The 12,720-nt window shown below is 44.5% G+C and overlaps 1 protein-coding gene across 1 annotated transcript in view; it reads right to left on the bottom strand.

Annotated features, from left to right (window-relative positions):
• The window catches only part of LOC115081961 (ubiquitin thioesterase ZRANB1-like), a 51,465-nt gene extending 44,241 nt beyond the window's left edge, over nt 1-7,224 (bottom strand). Inside the window, exons 1-2 of the mRNA XM_029586201.1 lie at nt 7,177-7,224; nt 1,448-1,610 (exon numbers count right to left, since the gene is read on the bottom strand). Coding sequence (XP_029442061.1) covers nt 1,448-1,610; nt 7,177-7,224 — 211 coding nt within the window. The remainder of the gene's footprint in view (nt 1-1,447; nt 1,611-7,176) is intronic.
• Between the last annotated feature and the right edge of the window lie 5,496 nt (nt 7,225-12,720).

Below are 12,720 nucleotides of genomic sequence, written 5' to 3'. Positions count from 1 at the left end.
GAAATTTGGGGGTACAGTTTGATGAGGGGGTGACTTTTGAGCCACATGTGTCTTTAGTGATGAGAAGAATGTTTTTTAAATTGCAGCAATTAAAGCTACAGGGTACGTTAAGTTTTTCAGTGTTTTGAATAAAGGTTCAAGCATTAGTACCCCCAATATCTGATTATTGTAATGGGGTGTTGGTTGGGCTACCCGATAAAAGTATTCAGAGACTTCAGATGCTACAGAATATGGCAGTGACACTGATTTTCGCGTGTCCTCGTAGACTAAGTGTACTGCCTTTGTTGATTCAACTTCACTGGCTTTCTATTAGGGAATGAATTAAGTTTAACATCATGGTACTGATGATTAAGGTAGCTTGAGGACAGGGGGTGATTACCTATGAAAACTGATTAGAGGTTACATCCCTAATTGTAGACTATGCTTGCTGCATGGTGCATTGGTACAAGTTTCATCTGTTTGAGAGATCTGCAAGGTGGCTATCCGGAAAAGGGTTTTCTTGGTGATTGTCCCAGAAATTTGAAATTCAGCTCCTCTTGATATCAGGATGAAGTCTAATTACTTGCTGTTTTGATTTAGAGTTTTATATTCCGCTTTTCAGTACTTCAAAGCAGATTACATTCAGGTATTGTAGGTTTTGAAAAAAGATGAAAGCCTGGTTGTTTCCCTAAGTCTCTAAGATAAGATGCACTACAGATAGGGTATTACAAAGATAAGGTATTTTGCAGATGTTCATTTTATTGGTTTATTTAGGTTGACTAATTTGGTTATTTTGCTTTGATTTTATACCTTGCTTATGGTATAATTTTGTTTTAAATTTATCTTATTTATTTATTTATTTAAAATAATTTATATACCGGAGGTTCCTGTATAATATACATATCACCCCGGTTCACAAAGAACAGTAACTATCGCTACATATAGCGGTTTACATAGAACAGAATAAAAAAGAAGTTTTTACATTGAACAAAACTAAGTAAACAAGTTTTTACATTGAACAAATTAATCGAAGTAAGCAAATAGTGTATGATATTGAACCGTTAATGATTGATTTTATGTATATTCTTTATTATACACCATGCTGGCCAGGTTTACCTGAGTGCACAGTATATAAAACATTGGAAATAAATAAATTCAGTTAAGACAGTTTGCTTCTGTTACCTGCTAAATTAACCCAACTCTATAGAGATCACTACTGTAGCTAAGTGTAATAGGAGAGTGTAGCCCCTATACATTCTAACTACAGCAGTAATACTGCTCAGAGAAGCTGACAGGACAGGATCGTGCTACCTCTTGTCCAACCAGACTAAAGAAAGAATGAGTGAAAACTCAGTTGTCAGTGCAGACAAGAGATCTGTTACTCATGCCACTGTACTTGCACATCCTGGAGTAGTTTTAGTAAAGGAAAGCACATTCAAACACAAAAAAGGTTCTGTACATATTTTACCTTGAAAGCGTGTGTATCCTAAAGTTTCTCCACGGAAACTCTTATAATATTTTACTCCATAAACTATAATTGGTCTCCTAAGAATATGCGCAAGCACGAAAATGTGTGTCTGCTCCAAACTGGCTCCTGGCTGTAAGAAAAGAGAAGAGAGAAACAAAGCTACCTTATGCAACAAGAAATTATCTATATATTACAGTATGGGTTCAGTCTTAATGCACAAAGAAATAAATGCATGCATTGCATCTTATGTTCAGTCTTTGCCTCTCCCGTTAATACCCAGAAATAATCTGAAAGTTTCATTTTATCCATCTTGCCCTATTATCCCAGCCATAATCTGTATGTCTCAACCATATCTGGCCTGCCAGTTTCTCCCAGCAATGCTCAATACCCAGAAATAATCTTGTTTCATTCCACAGCAATAATTTGCACATCTTGTCCTAGCCAACCAACATTCCCTGCTATTAAAACAGTCACGACTTGTGGGTTATTGTCTTTTAAGGAATGTCATATCCCAGCCACCTAATGAAAATATGAAGTTATGTGGCTTCCTCTTTCATCCTCCTACAACTCCTGTGTGGTTAAGGAAAAATTCCTTGATTTATTTATTTAGATTCTGTTTTTCATACTTTTTCAGCATTTCAAAGCAGATTACATTCAGGAACTGTAGGTATTACGTGAAAAGTCTCTTTATGCATGTGATAGCTTGCCGGGGGCAGAGTCAGGGCGGTGAGGGGAGGACGCTGCGATGTCTTTACTGGCGCCGATAAGGCAAGCACAGTTATTGTCGCCAGTAGAGCACCCAATAGCACCACCTTTCACGGTGGCGCTATTGGATGCGAAAGCCAGCGATAACACCGTGGTGGTGTGAAGGCTGCTGGCTTTCGCAGGCCTGCCAACCCCCCGTTTGTTTAAGTTTGTACCTGAGGCAATGGAGGGTAAAGTGAGCTGCCCAAGGTCACGAGGAGCGACAGCAGGACTCAAACCCTGGTCTCCTGGTTCATAGCCTGATGCTCTAACCACTAGGCTACTCCTCCACTCTTAGCACATTACTCATTTAACTATTTATTTGGATTCAAATTGATGTACAAAAAGCAATCCGTATAACAATAAATACAAAATCACATAATTCAATAAAACAGACAAAACTGCATAACTTTAATCAAACAGCATAAAAAATTTAAAATTTCAGTTAAACACTCATTAGTATAATTTACTGACATAGAAACAGAACTGAAGGAAGAGAAGGACAAAATGGTTCATCTAGTCTGCCTAGCAAGCCTATGGTAGTATCTGTTGCACAGTGCAGGTTTACCCCAGTGCATTATCAGTTTCCCAGACGGTAAAAGTCAGAGCCCTGAATCCAATTCCCTGATATGCCATGCCGTTGAAGCAGAGATCAATGTTGGAGTTGCATCAAAATATCAGTGTGATGCCCGTGGAGCGGTCTAAGACAGGAGAAGGTCGGAGAATAGACCAGGCTGGAGTCTGTTCTGCTTTTCAGCAGTTTAATTACAAAACGTTCAGCAAGACAGAATCAAAATGGCTGCTTACCTCAGCAGACTGACAATACAAGAACAGTTTTTCCAAAAGAGCACAGCACTCCATTACAGCTTCCTTCTTCTCCCTGGGGCCTCTCCAACTCTCTCAGAGCCTCACCTTTGTATCCCTTACCTCAGGGAAACGCCCCCACCCGAGGATCTCTTTCCTGTCTGTCTTAAGGTGGACTGGGCCAGATAGCTGGAGCCGATCCGTTAAGGCAGTCTGAGGCTCTCTGTCATATAACTATCACATTCCCTCTCCTCAATCTTCCTTAGTTGAGTGCCTGCCTGTACAAGGGAGACTTCTCTAGAAAGGAAGTCTGCATTTATATTCGCCTTCCCTGCTCTGTGTCGGATTTTAAAGTCAAATGGTTGGAGTGCCAGAAACCACCTCATTACTCGTCCATTGGACTCTTTATTCCAAGCGATCCAGACAAGGGGTTGGTGATCTGGTACCAGAGTGAACTGGCGGCCCAGTAGGTAATAACGAAAAGCCTCCAAGGCCCATTTGACAGCTAAGGCCTCTTTATCGTTGAGTAGTGTCTCTCTCGGGGTAGTAGCTTCCTGCTAATGAAGGTTACTGGGTGTTCTTCGTCTCCTTTCTCTTGTGTGAGGACGGCTCCTAGCCCCACCTCTGATGCGTCTGTCTGTACTATAAAGGGCTTGGTAAATTCCGGACTTAGTAGAACAGGTTCAGAGTATATGTCTTTCTTTAAACCCTGGAAGGCTTCCTCCGCCTCTGCAGACCATTTAACCTTCTCTGGGGCTTTCTTTTGTAATAGGCATGTAAGGGGCTCCACTTTTTCTGAAAAGTTTGGTATGAACCTTACTCTTTGTCTGTGGGACTGGGACTCTGGTAATTGCGTCTATTTTCCGTGTCTGTGGGTGGACTTTCCCTCTCCCAAGGAAGTATCCCAGATATTGTACTTCTTGACCCCCTAATTTACATTTCTTGGGGTTGGCTGTCAATCCAGCCTTTTGTAGACTTGTAAGTACGGCCTGTAATTGCCTTAGGTGTGTCTCCTAGTCTCCACTGTAAATGACGATGTCGTCAAGTTAGGCCGCTGCATACCCTGATGTGGGCGTAGTAAGCGGTCTACCAAGAGTTGGAAGGTAGATGGAGCCCCATGAAGTCCGAACGGCAGGACCGTAAACTGGAAATGTCCTTTTGGTGTTGAGAAAGCAGTCTTCACCTTCGCAGTTGTGCCAGGGGAACTTGCAGTATCCCTTTGTCAAATCAAGCATGGAGATGAACTGGGCCAGTTCTCAAGCATTCAATGAGTTCATCCACGCGGGGCATCGGGTATGCGTCCAGCTTCGAAGCCTCATTGACCTTCCAGAAGTCAATACAGAACCAGATACTACCATTCGGTTTAGGTACCAGTACAATGGGTGAGGACCAATCGCTATTGGACTCCTCTATGACCCCAAGTCGAAGCATTTCTTTCACCTCAGCCTCTACAACCTGCCTCCTGGCCTCGAGAATCCGGTAGGGCCGTTGTTTAATTATTACTCCTGGGTTTGTAATAATGTCGTGATACGCTAAGTGAGTTCTCCCAGGCATAGTCGAGAAGACATGCCTATTCCGAGTCACCAGTTTATCTAGGTCCACTTTCTGTGTGGAGAGTTGGTCCCCATATGGGATCATCTGGGGCCTGGAAGTTTGTGAAATGTCTGGACCAAAGTCATCTTCTTGGATCAGACTGCAAGCCGGAGCAACCCATTTTTTAAAATAGATTCATGTGGAAGATATGAGCCTTCTTCCGTTTGTCGGGTTGGGCCACTTTATAATTCACTGGGCCCATCATCTCCAGTACCTCATACGGACCTTGCCAACAGGACAGCAATTTACTTTTTTTAAGTCGGTAATAACACTAGTACGCAGTCCCCTGGCTGGAAGACCCGATGAACAGCGGACTGGTTGTATTGCCTGGCTTGGGTAGCCTGGGCCTTTTCCAGGCATAATCGAGCAGCTCCCCTGCCCTCCATAGTCAGTCCTGCATCTGGATCACATAGTCGGCCAAATTCCGTCCAGAGTTGGGTTCCTCCTCCCAGGTCTCTTGTACTACATCCAGGATTCCCCGTGGCCTTCTTCCATACATACATATATATGGCAAGAGTAAGTCCCAATTCTTGCCATCTTCCGTGATGAACTTCCTCAATATCTGCTTGAGAGTTTTGTTAAAACGCTCCATGAGCCCATCAGTTTGTGGATGATAAACTGATGTCCACAGGGTTTTTACCTGTAATAATGTGCAAACTTGCTTCATCACTTTAGAGACAAATGGGGTCCCTTGGTCGGTTAATATCTCTTTGGGTTACCCCACCGAGAAATCACCTCCACCAAGGCTGTGGCTATTGTTTGAGTCTTCATATTTCGTAGAGGAATAGCTTCAGGACACCTGGTTGCATAGTCGAGAATGACCAGGATATTTTTGTTTCCACGGCTAGACCTTTCTAAAGGGCCTACCAAGCCCATAGCGACCCTCTCAAAAGGTGTCTCTATGATTGGCATGGGCACTAGGGGAGCTACATACGTTGCTGTCAGTCTGGTCAGCTGACAGGGCAGGGCTGACAGTAGTCCTGAACGTGTGAATACAAGCCAGGCCAATAGAACTGGGCTAAAATCTTTTCTCATGTTTTCTCTTCTCCTAGGTGGCCCCCCAAAAGATGACTATGGCGAGCCGTAACACTTGCTGATGATACTGCTGGGAAACCAAAAGCTGCTCAACCGTTTCACCCTCCAGATTCCCCTTTGCTACTCTGTATACTAGATTTTTCTTGAGTACAAAAAAAGGGGGGGGGGGGCTAGCTTTTGATCCTCCACCCCAGAGACTAATTCCCCATCTATCATCTGTATATTCTCCTGAGCCCCTTTTAGTGTCCCATCTTCTTGTTGGGCCCGCCTAAAATTCCCAGGGTTTCCCTCGCCTATCCTGTCTGAGGGAACCTCTATGGGTTGGGGCACCCCCTCTAGCTCCACGACTGCCTCTAAACCTTGGGAATAATTATGATTTTCTATTCTACATTGTCTCCGAGGTTTGGGTGTCTTAGGATTATTAATATACAAGTCTATATCTTCTAACGGAAAGACCTCCGGCAATGAGGTCTCTTCCTCGCTGAAGTCATCTTGGCCCCTCATGAGCCGGGCCCACAGAGTCCCAAAGTCTGGATAATCTCGTCCCAGTATCACCGGATATGGTATCCAGGGGAGCACTCTCACTTCTACTGTAGCTTGTCCCACTAGAGTCTTCAACAGGACCTGACTGGTCGGGTATTGTCTCTGGTCTCCATGTATGCAAGCGAGGGTCATTGTCTGTTCATAATCAATCTGTGTTCTTTTGACCAGTTCCCTCCAAATGAGAGTTTTTGCACTTCCCGAGTCTACTAAGGCTTGGGTCAGGTCACCATCGAGCTCCACCGGAACCATGAAGGTTGAAAACCCTGAGCAGTAATGTCCACAAATGAGCAGGAATGAAGGTCCACCAAATTGATGTCCATCAATTCATCCTCCACTCGATAGCAGACCCGAGCAAAGTGCCCCCTCTCTCCACAGTTGAAGCAGGTCCCTTTGGACATCACTGCTTCTAGATGTTTACTCCTTCCATCCTCAGGCCCTTCTAATGCGTTATCGGGGTCTCGTGAGGTAAGGAGGCTCCCCACTTCTCGGCTGATATAGCGGCTTAGGTTTCTGCCCCTCGATTCTCTCCTTCTTTTCTCCAAGTCCTTTACTCGGGAATTCTTCTCTGCTGGAGTAGGCCCACGGCCTGTGTCTGCAGCTTCCAAATAACGCTCTACTAGGGAAACCACATCCTTCAGGGTCACCGCTGTGTCTCCATACCCATTCACGACTCGGGAGGGGATAACGTCCACAAACTGTTCTGCCACGACAGCCTCTGCAACTTCCACTCCCCTTTTATTATCGGGTTCTAGCCACCGCCAGCACTGGTCCTTTAAATTCTGAGCCAGAACCTAGGATCTCTCTCCTAGTGTAAAGGATAAGCCCCGGAAACCTTTCTGATAAGACTCTTTAGACAGTCCCAGTCTATCAAGTATGGCAGCCTTGACCTCCTGACAGTCTTGCGCTTGCTGGCTGTTAAGGGCCCGGTATGCGGCCTGGGCCTTACCGGTTAAATGCGGGGCCACTCTCATGGCCTACTGGGACCTAGGCCAGGCCATGGCCTCCGTTACCCTCTCAAAGGTGACCAGGAATGCTTCTGGGTCATCTTGGGGCCCCATCTTTGTCAGCTGGATTTCCAGTGTTGGTGGGGGTGGACTCTGTTCCGTTCCGGTGTGTACCCCAGCAGTCCCTGGCGCTGGTGTCTTTCGTAGTAATTGGCTGTTAAGCTGTGCTTGGGCTTCCAGGTGTTGCTGCAATTATTGCAGTAGCTGTTGGTGCTGCGCATACTGGGTCTGAGCGGCTGTCCGGAGCTGTTGCTGTCCCTCCACCAGGGCTTGCAGTAACTGTTCCATTTCTCCCAAAGGTTCCTGCCAAGGCTATTCTAAGCTCCTGCTCCTTCAAGGCCGGAAACCTTTCCCCTTCTTTCAAGAAAATAACCAAATAAAAGAAAAGCCTGCTTCTCCAGCTCCCTCCCTCTGGCGGAGCTTTTCTCCTAGCCAGTACCAATAAACAACAACAACAAAAAAAAATCCTGTGTGGCTGCCATTGCTGCCAGGCCCCAAAATTTTTTTTTCTAGAATGGGTCCCTGTCTATGCAGACACTTAGAACAGGTAATCCCACTTCTGCCACCATATGAGATGCCCTTGGAGCGGTCTAAGACAGGAGAAGGTCAGAGACAGACCAGGCTGGAGTCTGTTCTACTTTTCAACAGTCTAATTACAAAAAGTTCAGCAAGACAGAATCAAAATGGCTGCTTACCTCAGCAGACTGACAATGCAAGAACAGTTTTTCCAAAAAGCACAGCACTCCATTACAGCTGCCTTCTTCTCACTGGGGTCTCTCTAATTCTCTCAGGACCTCACCTTTGTATCCCTTACCTCAGGGAAATGCCCCCACCAAGGATCTCTTTCCTGTCTGTTTTAAGGTTGACTGGGCCAGATAGATGGAGCTGGTCCGTTAAGGCAGTCTGAGGCACTATCACAGGCAGTCTGAGGCTCTCTGTCATATACTTTATCACAATCAGAGTTATTGGTTAAGGGTAGTAACCGCATCAGCAAGTTACCTCCATACTTGTTTCCCCAGATCATAAAGTCCGGGTCCTTTGGTTGCTCTTTGAATCCAATTCTCCTTTCCCCCCTGCCACTGAAGCAGAGAGCCATGATGGAGTTGCATCAAGAGTATGAAGGCTTATTGGCTAAGGGTAATAACCGCCGCACCGGCAAGTAACCCTCATGCATTCTTTTCTTCATTCCCATCCTCTAGCCTTTCTCCCATGCCCCTTTGAATTCTTTCACAGTTTTCGTCTCCACCACCTCCTCCAGAAGAGCATTCCAGGCATCCACCACAATCTCCTTGAAGAAATATCTCCTTATGTTGGTTGTAAGTCGTACTCCTGGAGTTTCATTTCGTAACCCCTAGTTTTATTGATTTCTTTCCAACAGAAAAGGTTTGAAGTTCATGCATCATTATAACCTTTCACGTATCTGAAGGTTTGTATCATATGTCTCCTGCACCTCCTTTCTTCCAGGGTATACATATTCAGATCCTTCAACCTTTCCTCATAGGGCTTCTCATGTAGACCCCACACATATATACAATAGAGATCAAAGAGTCTGCATAGTAGCATGCAGAGATATCACTAGGTGAGTTGGTTTTTAACATTGTAGGAGTTAACAGAAAGGAAATGAACAACAGAATTCCTATTCAATTAAATTTTAACAGTAAGAACCTGTGAGATGCAAATCATTAATTTCTTATTTAAAAGGCTTATATGTCATGCAATCTAAAGTTCTCAGCAGCTTACATTAGATCATTCATAAGACACATAAAATAAGAATGTATGCATTAAAACAACCATAAAATATCAAATAAAAATAGCAACAGGAAATCAAAAACTAAAAATACATCTAAATTCTGACAGCCAAGGATGCTTCAGGGCTGGGAGTCAGTTTTTGCTATTCTCACTTAAAAGAAGGTTTGTTTAAACAAATGGGCCTTCAGTTGTTTCGTGAATATTGACACATTTGTTTTCCAAGTGCCAATGGAATCTGGTTCCATAAAATTAAACATTCTACTACAAATATTTTATCGTGCATCTCTGAGTCTGATTACCTTGTGGCTTGAAGATCTAACAAACATTGGTTTTTGAACCTTAGGCTCTTGGATAGTCGGTATATTTTTAATAATGTACTGACGCATAGTGGGGCAGTCTCATTCATATCATTACATAGCATACAAATGATTTTAAATTGAACGTGACTCTTGACAGGGAGCCAATACAAGGCATGACGTACTGGGCTGATATGTTCAGATCTTCTGGTTGCAGAGTTTTGTATCATTTGTAGGGCTTTTAGAACGTAACAAGGGAAGCAAGAACGCTAATATCCATAAACGTTGTAAATAGTTTGTGATATTCATATAGTTAACCTAAATCCCGCAACCCTTAAACTCCATCCCCAGTTCCCCCTGGTTCTCTCCACCCCCCCTCTAGTTATTGTTCATTGTTATCAACCCTGTTCCACTGTAAAGCAATTCTGCTGCCGTTATGTTTCAATGTAAACCAATGTGATGTCTCCAACGAATGTCGGTATAGTAAAAACTTTAAATAAAAAAAATAAAATAAATAAGATAAATCGAATTACAGTAGTCAATACTTGTTAGTACTAGGGCTTGGAGTATGATGAGAAAGTCAGACGGATCCAGATATAGTTTGAGCCTGCGTAGAATTCTTAGTTTCCAATTAGCTTTTAGAATTATAGGGTGGGATTAACAGTTGTGTCCATCGGTGCCCGACGCCCTCTCTCCGCCCTCCTTACCTCTCTGGCGCCTCCCTCTCTGTCCGCAGGAAGACTGGCTGCCGCGGCGTCCATTTGCAGAGGACCCTCGGGCGTTCCCGGACCGGCTCGACACTGTAATCGCCATGCTTCCTGGAGGCTTAGGGGCGTGCGGCCCCAATTGAAGTACTGGCATTGGCGCGAACCTCGGGGGCGTCCCCCGAAGATGACGTCACCCGCGACGGATATTTAAGGTCTTGGAATTTGCTAACACATCGAGTTAGAAAGGACACGGATTGACAACGGACTCGCTTTGTCTGTCTAAGCTACACTGCCTCCTCGGACTTACCAGAGGTACCTGCTCCTCAGGGGCCTCGCTTTTTCCTTGTTTTTTCAGGTGACAGTCTGGAACTGGTACTCGCTCCTCGAAGGCCCTGATCCCAGACTTGCTTCGTATACTCTTCTGCCTGGAAGTCTTCTCTACCAACTATATCAGCTATATCAGTGAGTTACCATCGTTCTCTCTGAGCTTTCCCTGGAACTAGGTACTCGCTCCTCGAGGGCCTATACTTTCCAGCTCCTGGGTTTCATTGGGACATTGTGTGAATGTTACATCTGCATACCCTGCCTACTCACTATTTCTCAGTCTCTCTTCAGCTCAGCTTCCAGGGATCGCTGTTCCAGTATCTGAGGGACTACAGCCCAGCCGGGCTTGCCAGCTCACTACTGCCATCTCTGGTGGTTCAGTATACTGTCTAATAAAAGAACTAGTGTATGTTTGTCTCCTAACTCTGAGCCTGACCGGTGGTCCCTCTCAGGATCATCCCCCGGGGGTGTGGTCATCTGCCACTGGTCCAAGGATCCACCCTCAACTCATATATAACAACAGATTGCTACTCCAGCAACTCAGTCCTGAACTGATTGATAACTATCTGATTGCTCATCCCATAAGGCATCAGATCAATAACAGATTGCTAACTCCCTAGCAGACTGTCAACTCAGGTCAATAACAACAGTAGCCCGCTTACTTCTTAGCCTTCTGGCACTGGCAGACAGGCATACTGCATAAACACAGGTTGTTTGCATTAACCTGTGTTTCAGTTGATAGGGATAATTTGGAATCCTTTAGCTCAGGTGATTCTTTACTTGTAGGCACATAGACTACTTTTGCTTTAATTGGAACTTTTCTGTTGCGATGCCCTAATTCTCCTGTACCATTAGTATCCTTCGAATATACCTTCCTCTGAACTATACAATGCTGAGCGACTGTCAACTTTTCCCCATGTTCTAGTTTAAAAGCTGCTCTATCTCCTTTTTAAAGGTTAGTGCCAGCAGCCTGGTTCCACTCTGGTTAAGATGGAGCCCATGCCTTCGGAAAAATCTCCCCCTTCCCCAAAAGATTGCCCAGTTCCTTACAAAACTGAATCCCTTCCTTGCTGCATAGTCTCGCCACATATTGAGACTCTGGAGCTCTGCCTGCCTCTGGGGACCTGCACGTGGAACAGGGCACATTTATAGGTGTATTCACTAATTAATCTGGTAGTGACAAACAAGGTCACTACCTAAACTCTCAATAAGGGCTGGTGCAATAGTATGATTTAGTTAAGAGCCTGGTTTTTAATGAGAAAGTGTCTCTTGTCTATAAATCAAAGATGAGCTAGGGGTGGGTGGGAGGGAAAGAGACACTAGAATTAACTCCCTCTGGCTTGCTTATCTCAGACTTGATTATTATCTCAGACATACACAAGCTCTAAAGAATATACCCCACTATTTCACCTCTCTCCAAACATTTTTAAGTCCTAAGATTTCCCAAAGCAATACTTACTAATCCTCTTCAGCCACCAGCAAGATCATCTGATTTCAATGCTACCACTGGATTGAGAGGTTTGAGTTTGCACGCCGTTTGAGAGAAAAAATTGAGATCACCATTGAGAGAAAAAATGAGGGAAGCTTGCTGGGCAGACTGGATGGGCCATTTGGTCTTCTTCTGCCGTCATTTCTATGTTTCTATACATTAATGGCGGTGGTGGAAGGGAATTAGAACCAAGAGCTAAGAGAAACAGATAAGTATGAGAGAAAAAATGAGGGAAGCTTGCTGGGCAGACTGGATGGGCCATTTGGTCTTCTTCTGCCGTCATTTCTATGTTTCATTTCTATGTTTGGCCCGTGCTTCCAGTCCTCTTTTACTGCAAAGGATGCGGGGCCACTGGAAGCTGGGGTTGTGGAGTTTGAAGCCTGGATCGCTCACTGTGACCTCTGGAGTCCTCTACCAGGGGATGGCAGGAACAGTATGCAGATAAGCTTTCCAGTCCTCTTCTACTGCAAGGGGTGTGAGACCTTTGGAAGCTGGAACTGTGGAGTTTGAAGCCTGGATCGTTTGCTGTAACCTCTGGAGTCCTCTCCTGGGAGATACTAGGAACAGTATGCAGATGAGTATGAAGATGAGCATTCTGGTCCTCTTCTACTGCCAAATTGTTAGCTCTGCTGAGTATACCTTATTACATGAGCCTAGTGTTTATCAGATTTTTATATTCTGCTTTTTGGCACATCAAATGGATACATTCATTCAGGTGATAAGGGCTCCCTGGTAAACAGCTCACTGCTCTAACCACTAGGCTACTCTTGAGTCTGATCTGATCACTATTTGATAAGTAGGGTTTTGTTATTGTGGTAAAGCAAAAACCAACTTTGAGGAATAAACCTGTGAAAAGTATGCTTGAATCTAGGAAAGTGGTTTCTTCCAGGTTTATAGAAGTGTCTAAGTTGGCAGAGGACTGTTGGGATGATTAGTTGTTAATGTAGATGACTGAGTATTGACTTGGAAATCTATTAGAGAACAG

The sequence above is a fragment of the Rhinatrema bivittatum genome, unplaced genomic scaffold (assembly GCF_901001135.1).
Source record: "Rhinatrema bivittatum unplaced genomic scaffold, aRhiBiv1.1, whole genome shotgun sequence".
In the NCBI taxonomy this organism is placed as follows: domain Eukaryota; kingdom Metazoa; phylum Chordata; class Amphibia; order Gymnophiona; family Rhinatrematidae; genus Rhinatrema; species Rhinatrema bivittatum.
Note: the sequence above shows the minus strand (reverse complement) of the source record. Positions and strands in the feature narration are given on the sequence as shown.